The 20324-nt window shown below is 37.0% G+C and overlaps 1 protein-coding gene across 14 annotated transcripts in view; it reads left to right on the top strand.

Annotated features, from left to right (window-relative positions):
* The window catches only part of LOC118244146 (coiled-coil domain-containing protein 170-like), a 61029-nt gene that overhangs the window by 35263 nt on the left and 5442 nt on the right, over positions 1-20324 (top strand). For 13 of the 14 annotated variants that reach the window (XM_035538940.2, XM_035538944.2, XM_050709527.1 and 10 more), the window contains 4 exons: positions 11004-11321; positions 16797-16997; positions 18740-18913; positions 20015-20257. In XM_035538940.2, coding sequence (XP_035394833.1) covers positions 11004-11321; positions 16797-16997; positions 18740-18913; positions 20015-20257 — 936 coding nt within the window. The remainder of the gene's footprint in view (positions 1-11003; positions 11322-16796; positions 16998-18739; positions 18914-20014; positions 20258-20324) is intronic. The other variant, XM_035538942.2, reaches the window with a different exon arrangement.

Below are 20324 nucleotides of genomic sequence, written 5' to 3'. Positions count from 1 at the left end.
CAATTTTGGATAGGAGTTGCATGAGAAAAAGTACTTCTGAAAGACTTTCACTAATGACAGTCTTTAGTAAAAAACAAAAGGTTATTCTAAGGTTATTCTCAGCTTTTTCAAATCTTAAAATATATTGAAATTAAACAATAACTGTGCAAGGTAGAACTGATTTAGATTTGATGTTTTCTGGTGATGCTTGCAAATTGATATTTTTGCTCCCTTCATATTGTAGCCTTTATTTCTTGCACAAACATGTAATTAAGCAGGAGTTTTGCTAAAGCATTGTAAATGTATAAGTGTGAATATATCTGAGGCACAAGCATGGAACAATGGAAAAAATGCTTGTTTAAATAATATTTATGTGATGTTGCAAGTTTTCTGAGGATACAGTTACTCAGATTCTTCAAAAATTCTAATGAGATTGAAAGGAATTAGTAGAATCCTATTTTATTATTTCTTTTTCTCTTAAGGTCTGGAAATAAAGTGTCTTGGCTTTCAGACACACTAGATTATCTTGTTTCACTGCAAAATAAACCAGTATATCATAAGTACTCAGTTGACTCATACCCGAAATGTTGTAGGCTTTAGGTTGTCTCTTGCAGAAAAGTACAGCTTTACTGTGGAGAACCTGTAGAGGGAAAATGTGCAGCAGGAATGATGGTGAAATGAGAGTTGTAGGTGAAGTCATAAGTCAAGTATTCACCAAATTCACCTAGGTACAATTTGGAAAGAAAAATATATGATTTAAGGATTTAAGTACTCCAAGAGAGCTCGCCATAAGGGTTTGGTATATTGCAAAGAAAGAACAAAGTCAGCTACTGCAGCAGTTTTCCTTACTACTTTGTACTTTGAGTGATAACTGCAAAAAGAAAGCAGTTTACTAAAACCATAACGAAAATTTCTTGCAGGTACTTGGGAAGTGTGGTTAAAGCTGATGGTCAGAACTAAAGAAAATAAGATTAAACTGCCAAATATGTAGCTGAGTTATGTGTAACTGACTTTGTAGAAATTTTAACATAAATATAACCTTGTGCAAGTAAGTTTTCAAAGTTAATATATGTTAATGTTTTCTCCACTCCTCCAGCATTACTTTTTCCCTGAATGATTTATCACAATCATACACTTTAAAGGATAAAGTGTTCTGATTTTGTTGTAGGCAAAATACTTAGCAGATGAGAGAGCTGACAGCATGCTTTTAAGAAGAAAGAATTTGTTGTGGGGAAAATGAATGTTAAGTACCACAAGGGTCATAAATTTTACTTACTGTGGAAAATGCTTCTTAACAACCTGTGTAAAATTTCCTAAGACTCAAATTGGAGTGAGAGTGAACCTGGACTGAAAACTTAACCAGGCCTTTCTGAGAACTTTTTGTCCCTGTTCTTCAAGCATGTGTGTGAATAAGGGGAGAGAGGGTGGTGCGCTTGCCAGGTAAGCCAGAATCAGGAGACATTCTAAACTGAGATGAGGCTTCATTTATGATTTGTTTTGCAAGTTTGCTCTGAGTGCCAAAATATTTCAAAAGTTGAAACACTTGGATGAAAAATATTTTCCTGTTATTGTGTGTATGCCAAATACATAACTTATTTAGCCCATTTTACAGAAATGTCTTGCTGAATTATCAGCATTGCCTTTCAAATGAAGTGTGTGCCATCATGGCTTATTTAGAGGTTGCAGATTCCTCCAGTGCTGTTTCAGTTTAGCTACTTAATTTTGCAGAGATTGAATAAATCTCCTGAGAAGGTTTTGTGTTCACAAAAGTATATAAAGAAATTCAGTATTGAAAAAATAAGTAAAAACACAAAGAATGTTTTTAATCTGCGTATCTAAAGCAGGATATATAGCATCCCTTGTTCCTCTGATGGATGTTTTAGGTTACAAGAAGGGCATCTTCAGTGGTATAAAGTAGGTCTGACTTTGCACAGTTTAAATAAGCACATGAATAGAGTTGTGCATTGTTTCGTGTTCACTTGTGAAGGAAAAAAGCAGAAATCCATACTGTCACAGGTAATAAAGAAGTGTTTCTGTGCTAGCCAATATTTTGGCTATGTTTTGTATTACAAGATGGTGGCCACTTTGCCCCAGTTTTGTCTCTCAAAATTCTTCTTAATTACATAGGGGGCAGAACACAACCTTTCTGTTCAGGAATTCTGTCAGTTTTCTCTGACAAGTCTCAGTCTCAGCCCTGTTCATGCCTCCTCTCTGAACCATTTCCAGTTTTTCTTGCCAAGTGGTTCTTCGCTCCTGCTCCTTGGGATTTTTCTGCGCTCTGTCTCTTGATGAGCTGCCTCTCTTTATGCCCCAGGAAGAGGCAGCTAACTCATGGCCAAGTAAACAGATTATAGACTCTGAAATTCTTGATGAAGAAAATGCAAGCCAGGTTGGTTGCATTCAGACAATATTAGCATGATAAAAAGTTAACATGTGAGAGTTATTCAGAATATTCTTTAGTAAATTTGATGCTCCAGGATTTGTTGATGTCACCTGGTTTCCACTGGAGCAACAGTAGCAAGCAAACAATAATTTTACTAATTCCCCTGTCAGCCTCAGTGCATTACAACTATAGAACAGCAAACAAGAGAAACTAATATAACATCAAAACAAATTTAATTAGCAGTAGGTAGCCACCAACCTTTTTTTTTTTTTTTTGTACTGTTTTACTTTTGTTTCAGAATCCTGAACTTCCCACATTCCAGATTGAATATTGTGAGAAGGTGCTCCTGGAATTCTGTGAACATAACATAAATGTTTTTTCTGACAATGCTGGATATCACATTTGTGTTTCATAGAAAGTAATTTTTAAATGCTGCCCAGATTTCTAGACTGAGAATTGGAACATCTATTCATCCTTTCTGTGTGCCCAGACAGTGATTATTTATTATGATCATCATTAATTACAGTATTATGACATTCTTTGAGAATGTCTGGCAGTCTCTAAAAAAAGAAGTCTCTAGCCAAGTTTCTTTCTAGTATTTAATAAATATCTACACAGTATTTATATAAGGTATAGAAGGTGCATGTATTCTTTCAGATGAATTTGCCTTTCATATAGCATTGACACTGATGAGCCACAAGAATTGGTAAACTATCTTGTTCCTGTTTCTCATTTCCTCTGATGATTCAACCTGGAAATATTTGTGATTCCTCTCAAGTGTTAATTTAAATATCTGTTTTGCAAACGTGTGCACCATGCAGTGTCTTCAAAAAACGTATTTAGAATATTATCAATCAATTTTAATTAATTCATATGTATCTGTATGTACTGCTGATGCAAAATTGATAATAAAATGAATTTTTAATTCATTATTAATGTATTAAATTGTTATTAATTGAATCTAAGTAGTATGCAGTATAAAATTTTTAAATCAATTGATTGTATGAAAACATAGTTAATTAAAAATAGGCTATTATAATTTAAGGAAATTGAGAAATTGAGTAAACAATAAACACTCCTACATCTTTAATATACTCAAATACTTTGATTGTAGGAGATGTGACCAAATGATTTTAGTTTTTGCTTTTCCCAATAGACAATGACTTTCCCAGTTAGAACCTGGATCTTTTTTTATTTTTATTTTTTTTATTTCTATTTGTTGTAAGAAGTCATTAAGAAAATTAATTTTATAGATAGGTTTCAGCAGACATCTCAATTATTTTCAGGTTGAATCATCAAAGAAGGTAGGAGATAAGAGCAATCTAGTTTAAAGTTCTTGTGGTATAGCAGTGGTAAATGGAGACAGCTGGTGTAAGAATTCGTCTGGAAAATACTGGCATTCTCTTTTATAACTTATTATTCCTGTTAATGTAACCTGATTTTTTTTTTTTTTTTGGGGGGGGACGGGACGGGGGGAGGGTATGTAATTGACTTAGTATATTGAGACCCTGCTGCTCATTGAAGTGCCAGTATTAATAATGATGGTGTAAATTCAAATATCCTTCTCTGGTCTGAAGACTCTCTCCAATTATTTAACTTAAATGCTGCACTCCTGGAAGACATTCAAGGCAAAATCCCAGAGTTTCCTCTGGATGGATAACAAGTGCCTCAGTTAGCATATGGCTATAGCAAGAAAGAAAAGGGAGGAGGTGGGCTTGTGGTTGTGGCAGGGGTTGTACAGGGATAGATGCTAGTGAAGGACAGCAGTTATGTAGGAATCTGCTACATTAGGCTGAATAACTGTTGTCTGTGCTGTGAGAGTGGCTAGTGGCTGGTGAGTATGTAAGAATGCAGAAGTACTTTTTGCCCTATATTCTCTCAGCTTCCTGATTCAAGGGTTGCATCTATCTCCATGCTAACAGCTAATGCTACTACAATACAAAACAATATGTATGTTTCGCATAAAATCTCATGAAAGCCCTTTAGAAAATGGTGCTGTCAGCGTTAGTGAATTTTGACCAAAAATAAACAGCAATCCCTGCTGTTCTGTATGTGGAAAGCTATACTGCAAAATACAGGCAAGGCTCTGGACGCTGTGTGACTATCACTGTTAAATCTGTGTGAGTTCTCCAGAAAGAGCCTCAGCTGTTTCATGAGCTTTCAGGTCATGTTTCATGAGCTTTCAGTACCCACCTTCTTATGGCATAGCATTTCTCTTTATGAAACTTTATGCAGTATTTCTCTTGATGCCCCAAGTCCGTCAGTGCTCAAAAGGCATCTGGATAATGCCCTCAATAAAATAAAATGCTCAATAAAATGCTTTAACTTTTGGTTAGCCCTGCAGTAGTCAGGAAGTTGGATCTTTGAAGGGCCCTTCTAACTGAACTATTCCATTTCATTCCATTCATCTAATTGGAAGTGAAATCTTGTCTTTTTTTCTCTGCTAAGTTATTTGCTTTTCCTGTAGCAAGTCTTTATTTCACATTTCCATAAATCCCTGACTGAACTTGCTGTATTTTATACTTCTAGTTATTTTTAAACCTGAGGAAAAAAAAATCTTTACAGTAAGCATAACAGTGTTACTGTTACTAAACGTGTCTTTGAATTTCTTTTCTTTTTTTCTACAAACAGTGGGATCTTGACTCCACAGAAGTCAGTGAATTTTTTGTTACCAATTTAGGGAAAATCATAGATGCACTTAAGAGTCTTTTAGGTGCAAAGATGGTATCATATCATCTATGAAAACAGTTTTCAAATGAGTTACTTCTTTTACATTGTGTCTATGAAAATAATAATTTTGAGATTTTGAAAACATGGCATACAGTGTGCACAACTGAAACAATACATTTTGATAATTTTAATATTACAATAATTTTGATAAATAACTAACTAAGGCACAGCTTTAGAGGCTTGCCTCATGAATAACCTCCTCTGTGAAAAACTTTGCAACAGTTGACTGAATCAAGAGAGAATCCTTTCCTGTAACAACTTTGGTGCAGCTGCCTACCTTTTGCCTTGTAAATACTCCTTCAGGGAAGCACACCAGAGTTTTAGAGAGAGGTAATGAAAGCCAAGAGATTCTATCACTTTAGCCACAGCCGAGATAATTGATGGGGCTGTGTAACGTGGCTGGTGGGCAATAAAGCTGTGTGATGAGGTGGCTGTGGTCTGTGTGAAATGTGGTGAGGAAAGCTCTCAGTTTTAACGTGAGCAGTTTCCTTTCCAGTGAGAAATTGCTTTAGGAGCAGCTACATGTGTAGGAGCAATGAAAGACAGAAATGAGTGGTGTTGGTTCCTGAAAGATTGTTAATTAAAGTTTCACAAGTCTTCAGAGGGCTTTGTGGAAAGAGAAGGCTTCATGCCATCATCTCTTCTGCCGGTATTTTTTGGCAAGACCTCTGCAGAGCTTCTGAAACAACATTGTCAAACTTACAAGCACCTGTTTGACATGATTCTAGCATATAAATGGACAAGCAAATGTGGTTGGATACTTTCTAGTATTGGAAGCCCACATATATTAAAAATTAATGTAAATCAAAATAAATTTGCTCATCAGTTTAAATTCAAGCAAAGCCATTCCTAAAGCCAAAAATGTACTACTCAATACAAAAAGAAAATTTCTGCCTTGTTTGTTTTCCTTGTTTTTTTTTCCTTTAGAAGTTAAGATGAAAGCTGGTGCTGGAGATAAACATCAATATTATTGTAATCTCATATGCAAAGCCACAGTAATGGCTTTTAAATAGGGTGTGGAACACTTCTGTGTGGCATACTTCTGTGGTGTCATACATGCAAAATAATAAGAGAAAAATGATCTTTCTTAGCCTGTTTTAATCTATTGCATTAAATGAAAGCAAAGATTTCCATTTTTGCTGTTTATAACCATATAAGTTAGGTAAATGAGCAATTAAATTTGTGTTTATTTAAAACCATAACAAAAAGCTGTAGCACTTTCGGAATGTGAACCTATTGTGTCTTCTCTAAATCTGCTTCATTTGTGGTGATGTGTTTTATTGCTTATTTTTCTTTAGGAAAGGAGAACTATAGGAAGCAATTCATAGATTTGGAAAATTGAATTTGAAGTCCTCAATCAATTTGGAATAGATAGTGTTGAGTGAAGTTCTAAACCAGCCTTGGGACCATAAGTAATGACTGATTTGTCTAGCATCCCCTTTCTTAAAAAGATTATTTGATGAAATGACAGACCAACAAACCTTCTCTGTGCACAGTTGAAACCTTGAGAAATAAGAAAAAATACTATATATTAGGGACATACATATTTATATATATATATATATATATTTAAAAATCATGCACTGTAGATATAACTAGAATTCTTTGAAGGAGTCAGTTAACATGAGTTGATAGATATAATATGATGCATAAAGGCAGGACTGAATAGTTATATAGATACAAAGCAATTTTAATAAAAAGCAATTACAAAATAGTGGGCTCTGAGTTTATTGTAGTTACTCTAGAGTGAGATATTGGAGTATGATAATTCTCAAACAAATTCAGGTCAACAGCAGTAGGAAAAATAGAATATTATTAATTATTGGGAGATAACAGAAAATATTATTTTGTTACTGCTGGGATCCGTGGTGTATCTACTTCTTGAACACTGAAATTCTGACATCCCTTAAAAATGTGCTAAAACTGAAAGAAATTCAGAGAAGGGCAACAAATATGAAAACAAATATACACTGATTTCTCTATAAAGAAAGACTAAAAGGACTTGGACTCTTCAGGTTTGAGATGAGACATCTCGGCAGTAACGTGAGAGAGACCCACAAAACTATGAGCGCCAAGGAGAGAGAAGCTAAAGAATAGTTGTTTACTCTCTTTTCTAATAAAACAAGATTTCATTAAATGAAGTTAGAAGACAGTAAATTCAAAACAAACAGGAAGATACACTTTGGGTAATTAAAATTGAACTATGACCATGGGATACTGTAGATTCTGGAAATTATCATGGTTAAAAAAGTTACTGCACATAAAAATGGAAGAAGAAATCACTGAGTACCGTAAAATAGAAAAGGCCATTTCTACATCTGAAAGTCTCTGAGCTGCAATTATTTTGAGGTGGGAGAGTATTCCGAGCAAGTAATTTATGCTTCCTTGGCTCTTACAACCTTTTTGAGATGGTTGGTACTGCCTACTGTCAGAGGCTGGCTGTTGGAATACATAAACCTTTGGTCTGAGCTGCAGTAGCTCTTCTCATGCTACTCTCTGCTATTTTTCACTGCATGTGAATTAATTGCATCTTTGGAGAGAGATCAGTAGATTGAGGGTATGTATTAATATATATTATTAGTTAAAAGATCTTACACTGTCTTGTTTTGCCTCTTTCATACATATGCCTCTTTAATGCAATCACATCTCCCTGACTTTGTTTTCCAGTGTTAAATACAGCTTTTTAGCCTTTACTGATAAAATAGTCTCTTTCTTTCTACGTTTAAAAGACAGAAGTAATTTTCTCTGCCAGTTACAGCTTTTGATGTGAATACAGCTGACCTAATATTGAATACATTAGTTCTCAGGAGGCCTCACTGGCATCTTATGCAGTGGTCTGGATACTCTTCCATCTTCTCTAATCTCAGGCAGAGTGCCAGCAGGTGAGTGGGTGTGTACTCCATCCAGGGGTGAGTGGGTAGCTGCAAGCACAGCACTGTGCTGTATGAACTCTTTTGCTTAGGTCTCAGATAGTTTAAGAGTCTCTGCTCCCACTTTCTACATCAGCCCATAAGTGGTCCGCTTCATGTCTGCTGCATCTCTCGTGTCTAACAGTCAGTCACTTGACACAGAATACCCTGGGTAAATCTATTTTACTTGAACGAGAATTTCTATAGTTCTTGTTTTCAAAAGCTGTTATGTCAGTGTTGGGCACCTATTTTTAACCCTACAAGCTGTGTACCAAAACCCTCATATGATTCAGAGTCACAGAACAGTGGCCATGGGCACTGAGGAGCTGAAGAAAAACCACAAGCTGTTACAGCTCCATTCATTCCATCTTCTAGGAACATAACTGTTTTATCCCCCTGCATGAAGCCATCGGGCTTTTGGGGTTTTGCCTCTAGTTGGGCTATAACTTTTACATGTCACAGTGCCCAAGCTTCCAGGTACTGTTTTAAGTTCATGCTGACCCTGCTGAAGCTAGTTACTTTAAATATTCTTCTCCATTGAGGAGAGGCTTTAAGGAAGATTGTTCAGAATTTTAATGCTTTGAATTTTACTACTTTTCATTCTGTAAATTGCTTGTATGACTGCTTTGTTTTTTAAAGGTTTAGGCATCAACAGGCTTGCAGTTACTTATTTTATACCTTGATCTTTTGATTCAACTGTGTGTTTGCAGATGTTCACAATTAGAAATGAGATTGTAATTAGGTAAGCTCCTTGAGACTGGAAAACTACTTTTGCTCTGTCTTTCTGAAAGAAAAAATTCTGACTGCAGAAAACTGTAACTGAAATAAACCAGCCATTATTCTTTGCTGCAATTACTATAGTGTAATTCTTAACACAGGTGGGAATTTTCTATTAATAGGACTTATTTAGAATTAAAAAAAAAAAAAAGATAAAAAAGACAAGGAGTCATGCCAACATTTGTTTCCAAGAGTTCTACAATTACTGTAGAAAGTTCAAGTAACAAATAATTACCTAAATGACAAGGTTTGTTTCGGTTTGTTTTCATCTGTGTGTCTGCATGTTTGCAATTTTGAAGCTATTTAAAAATTTTAGTATTTTTAGTATGTTATATTTATGTTATTTCCAAGGGTGCTTCCCAAACTCCTGTCCCATCCTCACTGCTGATTTATATAACTATTTCCAGATGTACTGCTTGTATGCCAATACATGTATGTATGTATAAGCATGTATGCCAATAATACAAACAGCTTATTGTGCCACACAGCAAGCACAGGTGGACCCTGAGAGACCCCCAAGTAGCCAACATGTTGAAAGCTGCTCCTGGAACAATTTTTAAATTCTGAGGAAGACCATCTCAGTTGACATCAACCCACTTACTGAGCTTCTGCTAAAAACCTGGAACTTCTAGAGAAATTCAGTCACTCTCTGTAAATATGCCATCCTCTTGCTTAATTTTTTGCCTTGTGTGAAGTAATATTATTTCTGGCTGGTTCCTGTCAATCAGATAATACCATAAGGAATGAAGACTTTTTGTCTTTTCTGTTCTTTGAGTTGATTTGACTGCTATTTTTCTTCTTGCATATGAGTATATAAACACTTTTAATTCTAGTAATGTGGGGATAGGAAAGAGGTTTGCAAGCTGACTGAATGAGAGCTAATTTTTTTCTTTTGTTTAAATGGGTTATTTTTCTTCCATATTTCATCATTTGCTTTTGTGCTGTGGGTCAGGATACACGGTTCTGCCTCCCTGTTGGGTCAATATTTTATATACAACTGATATACATGTACACTGGTTATTTTTGTCCCTTGAAAACTGAGCCTTGATTTATCAGAAGATAAAGGGAAAATCATTTTTAAAAGCTCTGGGCTTAGTAGGAAAAGCCTATGGGTGTCAGAGGCTAAATGAGAACCATGACAAAATGCCAAAGATCCAAGGATGACTCTGAGCAGTAAATCCTACGGGCTATTCACCAGTTAGGCTTGTCCTACAGTATCCTGTGTCCCTTGGTACCAAGGGTAACGTTATCTTTGAATGTATTACTTCTGAAATGCAAGGAGTAGTAGACAGGAACTGACTCCTTCAAAATTTAAAAAAAAAAAAAAAAGGTAAAAAAAAAATTAAAAATTTAAAAAATTACAAGGGTGCTAGATAGAACCACCATCCCATTCATCCTTCCCCAGTGATGTTTCTGCACTCTGACAGAGCTCTGCTGAGCAGCAGATGAGGGCAGCTGTAGGCTCTGTGGAAGGACACTTAACTCTGCATTGACCTCCTCTTCCTCAGGCAGATTTGTGCTTATTATGAGTGATTTTGTTTTCTTCAGAAGATGCAATAATGCAGAATAATTATTTTTTTTAATTTTTTGTTCTGAGTGTTGTACTATCTATTGTTTCTTCACCTTAGTGCATCTTTTGAAAAAGCATTTCTTATTTGAGATTAAATCGATATTTGATCACTTGCATCTTCCTTTAGGCTGTCTTAACTTTTTCTTATTGATTTTAACCCCCTCATACATCTGTGTAAGAATAATCTCAGAATTTTTTGTCATGTTCATGTAAGTTATTCTCAGAGATAACATCTAATTCTACTCTACATTCAAAAACTTCATGTGTATTCATGCTTTCCCTCCTAGGTGTAGTACTTTAGCTTTGTTTTCATTAGGTTTTGTTCACCATTGGTTTTCTAAGTCATTTTATCTGAATGAAAATATAATCTTGCAATAGATTTACAATCCAAAATTGTTTTTGTTTACATGCAATTTTCCAGGTTACTGCAAGAAGTTAAGCTATCTATAGAGTGATTACAGCAGGCTTTGGGCTTTCATTAATTTCAGTGGGAGTTTTCTCACGAAGCCTTGATGTTGTTGGGCCCTTGTGAGCAATATGGGTCTGTATTTCTCTAGGTGCAATACCTGCTTCTGAGTAACTCCCTGCTTTGTGCGTATGGGGAGGGGTTCTAATGAATTTTAAAACTTTGGTTTAGTCTTTTGTATGTTCTTAGGATCTTGACAGTGCTAGAATAGCAAGACAGAGTTTGGAGATGGACATCAGAAACCTCCAAGATAAACTCACTGCTAACCAGAGAGGTTGGGAAGCTTCGAAGCAAGAACTTCACACTCTGAAGAAATCTTTGAGTGAGCTGGATGGAAGTTTGAAGAGCAACAAAGAAGAGGCCAGGACTGCTCAAGGTTCTTTGGTGGCTTTCAAAGAGCAAATCGCTTCCCTTCTCAGTAGTGGATCGGCAACCGTTAAACCCTCTGAGAAAGCTATTTTGGAGAGGATTCAGGAAATAAACTGCAAAGAGGAGAGTAAAGAGATAGTAAGTCAGCAGCTACCGCACTTGCACGGCACATGTATTTATTCTCTTTGACTAAGTTTTTTTATTTGATTTATCTTTTTGACTGTTGATTCCTTCTGCTTAGGTTTTGAAATTACAGAAAACTTTAATTTTGTTGACTGCTAATTTGAGATACTAAGCCAAAAACACTTATGTTTTATTAAGTAGAAATAGGTCAGAAATTAAATAAACAATAAGTGCTGTTAGCAGGAAAAGTCTCTTAGTTACGACATTGAAACTTGTTTTCAGAGCTGCTTTGCAGACATGAGAAGTGGCTGCATGGTCACCATGATTTAGCTGAACATGTGAGCAAGCACGGATTTGCTGTTACAATAGTGACTTAATGGACTGACCTGTTTTTCAAGGCAGGTGTAACCAATGTTGCCCCAGGCAACTTCTTTCCCTCCAATTCTCAAAGTCTGCTACTAGGAAAGAGTATTTTTTTTACTTACAGGTAAGTATTTTTGAAACCATAACTGTTCACCATCGTAGAAAAAAAGTAATAGTAAGGCAGCTGGGTATTCTAATGCTTTGGCTAGAGGAATTTGGGCTGATAGCATTTGCAAAGGAAAGGTATGTGCAGAAGAGAGAGCTCAGGGGAGAGGCAGGCCAGAATGCAGTGTAACCAATGTCAGAATCCCATCCTGACTGCTGGTCGCTGTACTCAGGCTTCTCACTCTTTCTGTATGAGAGTATATTAATGTTGTCAACACACCGTTGTCCGGGAGGGCTATTATTTAATTAGAAGTCACACACTAAATGAAAAGCTGTTTTCACTGAGTCACTGGAAATCAGCTTCTGTGACCTCGCCAGATTTTTAGATTCTAGCATCTCCTGCTGATGTAATAGTTTCTTATGTTAGAAGAAATAGTATGGTTTTGTATTCTGTCCAAGGCTGCAAATAGCTCTTGAAAATACTTCTGTGCATTTAGATCAAATACTCTGTTAAAAAATGCAACTCCCCTATACATTAGAGTCAGTGTGCCAAATTTCAATGAAAACACTCAAGCTTTGTGAATATAACGAACATTTGAAAATGATCCTCCGAAGTGGAAGTGTGGCAGTAACTGATTAATATAGAAGCTCTTTTCGGTTTTGCTATAATATGTTATGGATTTATTGTGTCCATTATCAAAATGCCTTCAAGCTGAAATCTAATGAGAGCTTTATATACATGTGTGATTGTACTGCTTGGTGTTTTGGCATACAGTATGCTCACTTGGGATGCTGATTATGTTGAGATCTGCTGAGAAAGGGAAATTTAAGTTGACTGGTAGTCATTGACTAGTAGGTTTTGCTCCCAGGAATGCTTTCGAGGAACCTGCTTCATGAGTAAGATTCATTAGTAAGATTCAGCTGCAGCTAAGTCTGTTTGTGTAGTGTGTTGAACAGCTGTTCATCTCTTTGTGGTACGCTACAGTGCAGGCACGGTACATGCTACTTATTTAAATTCTTCTTGTTCTTGATTTGATTCCTTCACTCTGTTAACATTGCGTGCTGGGTTGCCCACTTGCAGACTTACTAGTCTTGTTGACTGCTAGTTTGGGGGAGGATTCAAACTGTCTTTTTTTTTTTTTTTTTTTCAGATACAGGCTTTTTCTACCTGCTAGAGAGGCATATGACTAGATCTCCAAGTGACAATGTTGTTTAGAGATGTTCTGCAACAGAGAAATACTGTAAAATATACAAATAATTAGCTATTCTTTTTCTAAACAGCTGTGTTTATTCTTATTTTAGAGGTAAAGAAACGGATGCTCAGAAAAGCAGGTAGTTTTCCATAGCAGTGTGAGACTTCATTTATTTTAGTGCTGTGCTCTGACCTCTGTGTCCTCCAGAAAGGCCTGTGGACTCTTGCAGTGAAAAAATAACTCAATTTGTTGGTTGTCTGAGGATGTTTTTCAATGTTATTGCTATCACAATTAAATATATGTGCTTTATTACTAAGACAGAGCAGGTACTGACTCTAATCTGCCACCACCTAAATCTGTGTTTCGGAAATTCGATGCTGGTACAGTTGCCTTCTTTTGTTGGTATATTTTTACATAGTAGAGGAGCTATTTTGGGTATGCCTAGTGTAGCATTCTGCCTCTGCTAGCAAATACAGCAATTGCCTGCTGTACTTATAGAAATACTCCCCCAGAATGCTAGTGTCTTCTCAAACAATCTGTGGCTCCAGAAATTCCTGAACCATAAATGTTAGCTTTGAAGTTTAGTACTTCTTGGTGAATTTAGTCACTGTAATGGAGTAACAAGGTTTTGTGGATCATTGTATTTACTAGGTATGTTAAGTGATGGAGCTTTAATGTCTTGCTGCTATGACTCAAAGGTTTGGGAAAATTTATGTGCACTGCCCCAAGGTGAATTATGTTATTAAAGCAGTGTTGACATCTATTCTCAGAAGAGTTTCTGTATGAAGATTAGGGGCTTTGAAATAACTGAGCTAAAATGTCAATGTTCTGCACTTATGAATCCATCTCTAGTAGAACGTAGATTGTGTCATCAAAAAAGCTGTTTTACAGTGACCTGCTTTTCTTTCTGCATGTCAGAATTAAATATTTTTTAAGGCTTCACTTGTAAGGAATATGTCTTGGTCTTGACCTTCTTGATCAGATTCCCATTGCATCTCTGGGTGAATTCCTTTGCAGAACTTGGGTATAACATTCTTGTGTTAGGGTATGCATGCTTTACCATCAGTCATTTAAGCAAAGGATTTTTTTTTCAGATAGAATTTCTCATATACCTTTCAGTAAACTGTCTAACTTGAAGTAAAAGCTAGTCAACGTTATACCCATCTACAAAAAGGGCATGAGAGAAGACCCAGGAAACTTGTTAGTCTAACCTCAGTCCCTGGAAAAGTTATGGAGAAGACTATGCCGGGGTTTATTGAAAGTCAGTTAAAAAAATAGTAATAATATCAGGCATAGGCAACATGGGTTCATGAAGGGAAGGTCTTGCCTTAGTAATTTGATTTTCTTCAATTATAAGGCCACCTGTTTCATGGATGAAGAGAAGATAGATGTAGTCTTCCTGGATTTCAGTAAGGCCTTTGATACCCAACAGCAAACTTCTGGACGAATTGTCCAACTGTGAGATAAACAGGTTCACACTATGGTGGGTGATGAACTGGCTCAGTGGTAGAGCTCAAAGGGTCGTAGTGAAGGGGGTTCAACTGGCAGGCCAGTCACCAGCGGTGTTCCCCAGGGCTCAGTTCTAGGGCCAGTCCTGTTCAACATTTCTATCAGTGATCTGGATGCAGGAGTGGAGTGCATCCTCAGCAAGTTCGTTAAATGGGGAGGTGCTGTTGACCTCCTGGAGGGATGAGAGGTCTTGCAGAGGGATCTACATAGATTGGAGCATGGGGCCATCAGCAACGGCATAGAGTTCAACAAAGGAAAATTCTGGGTGCTGCACCTGGGATGCAATAATGCTGGTACAGGTACAGACTGGGAGACAAGGGGCTGGAGAGCAACTCAGCGGAAAGGGACCCGGGTGTCCCGGTTGACAGCATACCCCATATGAGCCAGGAACGTGCTCTGGCAGCCAGGAGGGCAAACTGTATTTTGGAGTGCATTAAAGACAGCATAGCCAACCGGTCAGAAGAGGTGATTCTCCTATATTTAGCATTGATGCAGCCTCAATATTGCATGCAGTTCTGGGCTCCACAGTTATAAAAAATACAAAATATAACAATGTCCAGTGATAGGTATTCTGCTGCAGGATTAAGATGCTGCTTTGAATCACTGTCCTGATGATAATTTCATCAGTTATAAGATGTACATTGTCTGGGTATGTTTGGACAGCTCTTAGGTGTTCTTGTCATTTATTATTTATGACATACCAGAAGAGTTCATAAGGAGCTCATAAGGAATTCATAAGGAGTCCAAGGCAAGCAATTGTTATCAGTTCACACGGAGCCCAGCCCTGCTGCGAGGTCTGCGGGTTCAGATCCTTTGCAGATCTGTTGTAGAAAAATTTATATAGCTGAAGCTTTTTCCCTTGACTACTTACCCATCTGACCTGAGGTAGGAACAACTGATCTGATTATAGATTGTCTGAACTTATATGCCCATCTGTGCATACAAATCAGTGGTAGTTTAAGATATCATCTTATCAAACCAGAACAGTGCAGCTTTTTGACCATCAAGATAATACTAAGATGATGAGAATGTCTAGTTATGTTGGAAAAGAGAACAAATGATCACTATTATGATATGAAGGACCTTGTAGCTACATCCTGCATGCTGCTTTTTGTGCTCAGCTGGAGTCAGCATACGACTGTCTTGGTGACCGCTGGGTTATTGAAGGAAATGGCCTTGTGACTGCATAGGCACAGCCCACTTTCTGGTCTGGTGCTGGGCCAGCTGCTACCACAGGCTCTTGTCATGCTTCGCACAGGAGAAAAATAAAATTCAGACATTTTACAGAGGATTACTTAGTTCCAGTGGGGATGAACCCAGCTCAAGGTAAGAGCTGCCTCTGAGCATTTGGAATTTCTTGTAATGCAAGAAATAAAAGGCACCCTTTTGAAAGGATCTGGTAGTCACATTAAAAAAAAAAGGCAGAAAGTGTTTGTTTGTTTTTAATACACTGCCTGATTAAGCTGCACAAGGGATTGGCACAGGAGGTTACGGAGGTCAGAACTACAGGACCAAAACCAGAGCCTTCATCAATCATTGGGTACAGGCACGGGTAATAAGGGTGCAACTCTGTTTTAGGAAATCCCTAAAATTATGGTTGTTCCTAAGCCAGGGGTGAAGGTTACTTCTGGATGCCTTTGAAGATAAAGTAACAGATTGATTATTTTGTGGTCTCATCTTCTATGATGTGACTCCTCACGTGGTTATGGTCTCTGGAAGCCTGCAGGACCCCATTCGGCTGGGCTATGAGCGGAGACCCTCTGCAGCATGATGGAGGGGTTCCGTGTTCACAGACAGCAACACATCTCTCGGCACAAGCTACTGAAAGCTGTTTCTCCTACCGAGTGATATATGACGCAGAAAAACATAAAATGTGTGTTAGGGTTCTCACAGTTTTATTGCAGTTTAGAATTTACTGCAGTTCAGTATTTTCTACCTCTGTACAAGCAGCATTAATTTCTCAGTGGTTTTTTTTAGGCAGTTAGGGTGCAAACTATTGTTTTTATTTAATTGTAATCTAAACCTTTCTGTGCCATTAAAATTACATTTGTTTTGTTTTAAAATATATTAGCTCCTTTTATTTGATTGACAAATCTTAAGTATTATTTCTGCTGTTCACTATTGGGAATCTTACATGTCATCACTGTCATTTGCTCTGGGTGGTTGCAACAGAGTTTACTCTTTTTTTTTCTTTTAATTTCATATTTTTGAGAGGTATTTTATCCTCTTCTTAATAATTTGATAATAGATGTCTCATATCTTTCTAAAATTTCCATACTCACCTAACTCTATATGTTTTGTTGGCTTGCTTGCTCCCTAGATGGTATCTCAGTTTGAAACCCAAATAGCTAAATTGACTGAAAGTTTGGAGAATCAAACCAGATTGTATCAAGAAGCTCTGGAGAGAAACAGAAAAGCTGAAAAACAGTCGGAGACCTTCCAGGATCAACTGAAACATTTGGAAGAGGAATTGCTCTCTATAGATATGATGCAAGATGGTTTGAAGCTTGAGAAACAAAAAGTATTTGCATGTGTTATTTTATTTTCATAAAAATCAGCAAAGCCAGAGATGCAGCTAACTGTATTACATTGATCAGCTTGAGTATTGCTCAGTACTGCAAATAATGTGAATTAGCAAAATAAGGCATTGTGTGGGGGGTAGTAACATCTTCTTTAACTGACAATTTTAGTTGGAAGAAGTGGATAAGTTTTCAAGTTCAAAGTCCATTTAATGTGAGGAAAAAAAAAAGATTTAAAAAAAAGTCTCTGTATATATATCAGAAATCCTTTAAGGATTCTTTGATTTCAAAGCTTTTCCATCTTTTTGTAATATATCATCTGGTCCACAGTCTCCCAAAATCTTCCAGTCTTCGATTCTTTTATATCCGTAGACCATCTTAACTACCAGGATTGCTTTATTAATTGAATGAATAAATGCAGTTATCTTGGTACACGTTTGCATACTAAGAGTTTGAAAAATGGCATAGTACAAGAGCTAAACCAGCCAGCTAAGAAAGACAAAGTGCATGGTTCATTGTAGCATGTTACCAGGCCAAGATCAGTGCTTAGTGAGTTGAATTTGCAAAGAATCAATAGTTTGATGCTGATTTGCATTAGTCTATGATACAATAACTTTTTCTGAATGAAGCATCCGCTGTCTTAGGAGCAAACCAGAAAACTGAGGTGTTCTTTCACCCTGTGTTCTCTGTGAAGAACATGTCAGTAGTTCCTTAATTTCTCTCCAGATTTTGCTGCAATAGATTGTCTACATTCCCTCCCACCTCCCCGTTGATGAACGACTTCAGTGCTTTCTTCTCCTGGTGTTGTTTTTAACTTTTTGAGACACAAACATGAAACACAGAGATTCTTGCTGTGTTTTTTCATCTTCATCTTAAGCAACAGTTATGGAACTGTTTTTTTTTTTTTTTTTTAACTATTTCTTTGCAAAGATTATGACCTGCAATAGAAGTAAGGGAAAACAAAGGCAAATGTGGTTCTTAGGGAGGAGAGCTTTGGTTTTTGTAAGAGAAACTAATTGTGACCAGCAAATGAATGCAATTTTTAAAGGGCTAGCAGGTAGGAGAAAACAAGGAAAAAAAACAGATTAAGTATTTGGTAAATATATGTATTCACAGCAGTAAGCCAGGTGAAGGTGCAATTAAAGTAATCCTTAAAACAATTTGTAAACCAGTAACTGTTATCTCTAAAACTTACTGCTTCAAAGAAGGGCAAAAGTCTGACTGTGCTAACACTCTTTTGTTTTCTCAGACCACGTGGGATCTCACCCGTGGTATCCCCAGTATCAGTTTTATCTGTGTTAGTCAGTCAGAGCTCAGAGCAGTGGGCATGCACTTCCACTAAATGGAATGTAGCTGTCCTTTCTTCCTCCTCCCCGACAGTGTGTGGTCATGTAGAGCAGCAGAGATGCAGGCAGGAACTGGAGTCAGAAGCAGACACACATACCTAGTACTTTTCTTGCTGCAGAGGAGCACAAGACAATCTCATCTAGTCTTGCTAAGAAAATAAATACAGTAGGTCCAGGAGTTTATGAACAAAAATATTGGCTGAAAAAGGACAACTGGAGAATTTGAAATTTTATCAGGAATGTGTATGAAAAATATATCCTTCCATTACCTTGTAAGATAGTCTGTTGGCTCCGTGTAGTTGGTTGTCAGTGTAGGGGGAATTGCTTCTAAATTATACATCAGGACTTTTAATGAAATTTTATTATTCTTTTTCACATTTTCCCACATCGTATCTTAGTATCTGATATTTCTGGAGCAACTTAATGAGAAGATGAGGCTGGATAGTGTAGCAGCAGAGGTTGGATTTGATATGACTGTGAATGCAATTCTAGCCCGGGTAGAACAGTTGGTCAAACTGGAAGGTGATGCAGTGATTGAAAACAAGACCATGGCATATAGCCTAAGAAGAAAGGTAAGCAAAAATGAATACTGTTACTGTTTGTTTCCAAGATAAGATGCTGCTATGGCTATATGTGTGTGGTAGCTTGTTAGAGGTGGCAGATTGGAGCTTCGTTTCGTATATGTATAAGAAATATCAAAGATGTCCATTACAATAAGAGAATCATTAACAGAAGATAAACATATAGAGCTGTGAAAGCACATTGCATATTAAAGCAACTAAAAGTACATACTTCTATAAACTACTGTTGAAATTTAAAACTAAAAGGATCTACTGGGAAGGGGAGTGTCTTATACAAGCTTCTCTAGAAGCTAGTAGAACATCGGTTGTACTTCACCAAGTATTTAAACGTTTCAACAAGAACAGTGCTCCTTTTGGAACCTTGATTATCTGTGCAAATGTAGTCAGACACCCCTCAGTCGTTCTGTTGTGACAGAGTGAAATCTTCTCTTATTAGGCTAATCAGAATGGTTTAGAGCTTAGGATGAGGTCTGTTTAAGGTTTAAAACCATACTGTATTCTTTTTTCTGTAAGCAACTACCTCTCTGAGGTAATGTTAACACTCCTCAGATGTTCCAGAGTACAGTTTGGCAGTTCAGCTCAGGTAAGCTGAAAACAAGTAGTCTCCTGAGCACCAAAGTTGCAAAACTAGGCTGCTGACCTTTGTGTAGGAGCAGTGGATGAGTGCTTTCTTATTTCTGTGTGATGACTGTGCCCCTTGCACATTAGGCTTAATAAACTGGTTAAACATGGAAATATCTTAAACTACCACATTGGAACCACAGTCTGCCTAATGAATGTCTCTTCTGTCTCACATTTGACAAGTGCCTTATATTTGAGACAATTTCACGTTTGATGCACGAGTATTTATGTTCAAATAAGGTGTGGTCTACGTGTAAATACATTGAAAAAGGTAATGCACAGGCTTAGGGATGGAGAAGCACAAAGAACTGGTAATATAAGAGGTATGAAATTAAAGTATATATGTATATACTGCTTTACAGAGTTTTGAAGAGGATTAGGAGTTCAGGTTAAATAAATTTATACAATAATCTGTGTAGTACCATTGTCTTTTACATATATATTTAAATATCCTTGTATTCATAAAACCAGTTGAAGACTCAGAAAGAAAAACTTGAAAGCAAAGAGTTGCACGTGAACCTTCTGCAGCAGAAAATAACCCAGCTGGAAGAAGAGAAGCAAGTAAGGACAGCCTTAGCTGTGGAGAGGGATGAGGCCAATCTCACTGTCAGAAAGTTGCACAAGGTCGTAGAGAGGTTACAGAAGCAGCTTGACCTGGCCAGGGAAACAAATACTGATCTCAAAGCCAAGCTGTCTGAAACCAATGAACTTAAGGTAAGTTAAAAGATTAGATTTGTGCTTCTTCCCCTTTTTCTATTCCAGCTGGATACTGCTGGAGTTC

The sequence above is a fragment of the Cygnus atratus genome, chromosome 3, assembly GCF_013377495.2.
Source record: "Cygnus atratus isolate AKBS03 ecotype Queensland, Australia chromosome 3, CAtr_DNAZoo_HiC_assembly, whole genome shotgun sequence".
NCBI lineage: Eukaryota > Metazoa > Chordata > Aves > Anseriformes > Anatidae > Cygnus > Cygnus atratus.
The sequence above is the reverse complement of the archived record's forward strand: the minus strand, read 5'-3'. Positions and strand labels throughout refer to the sequence as shown.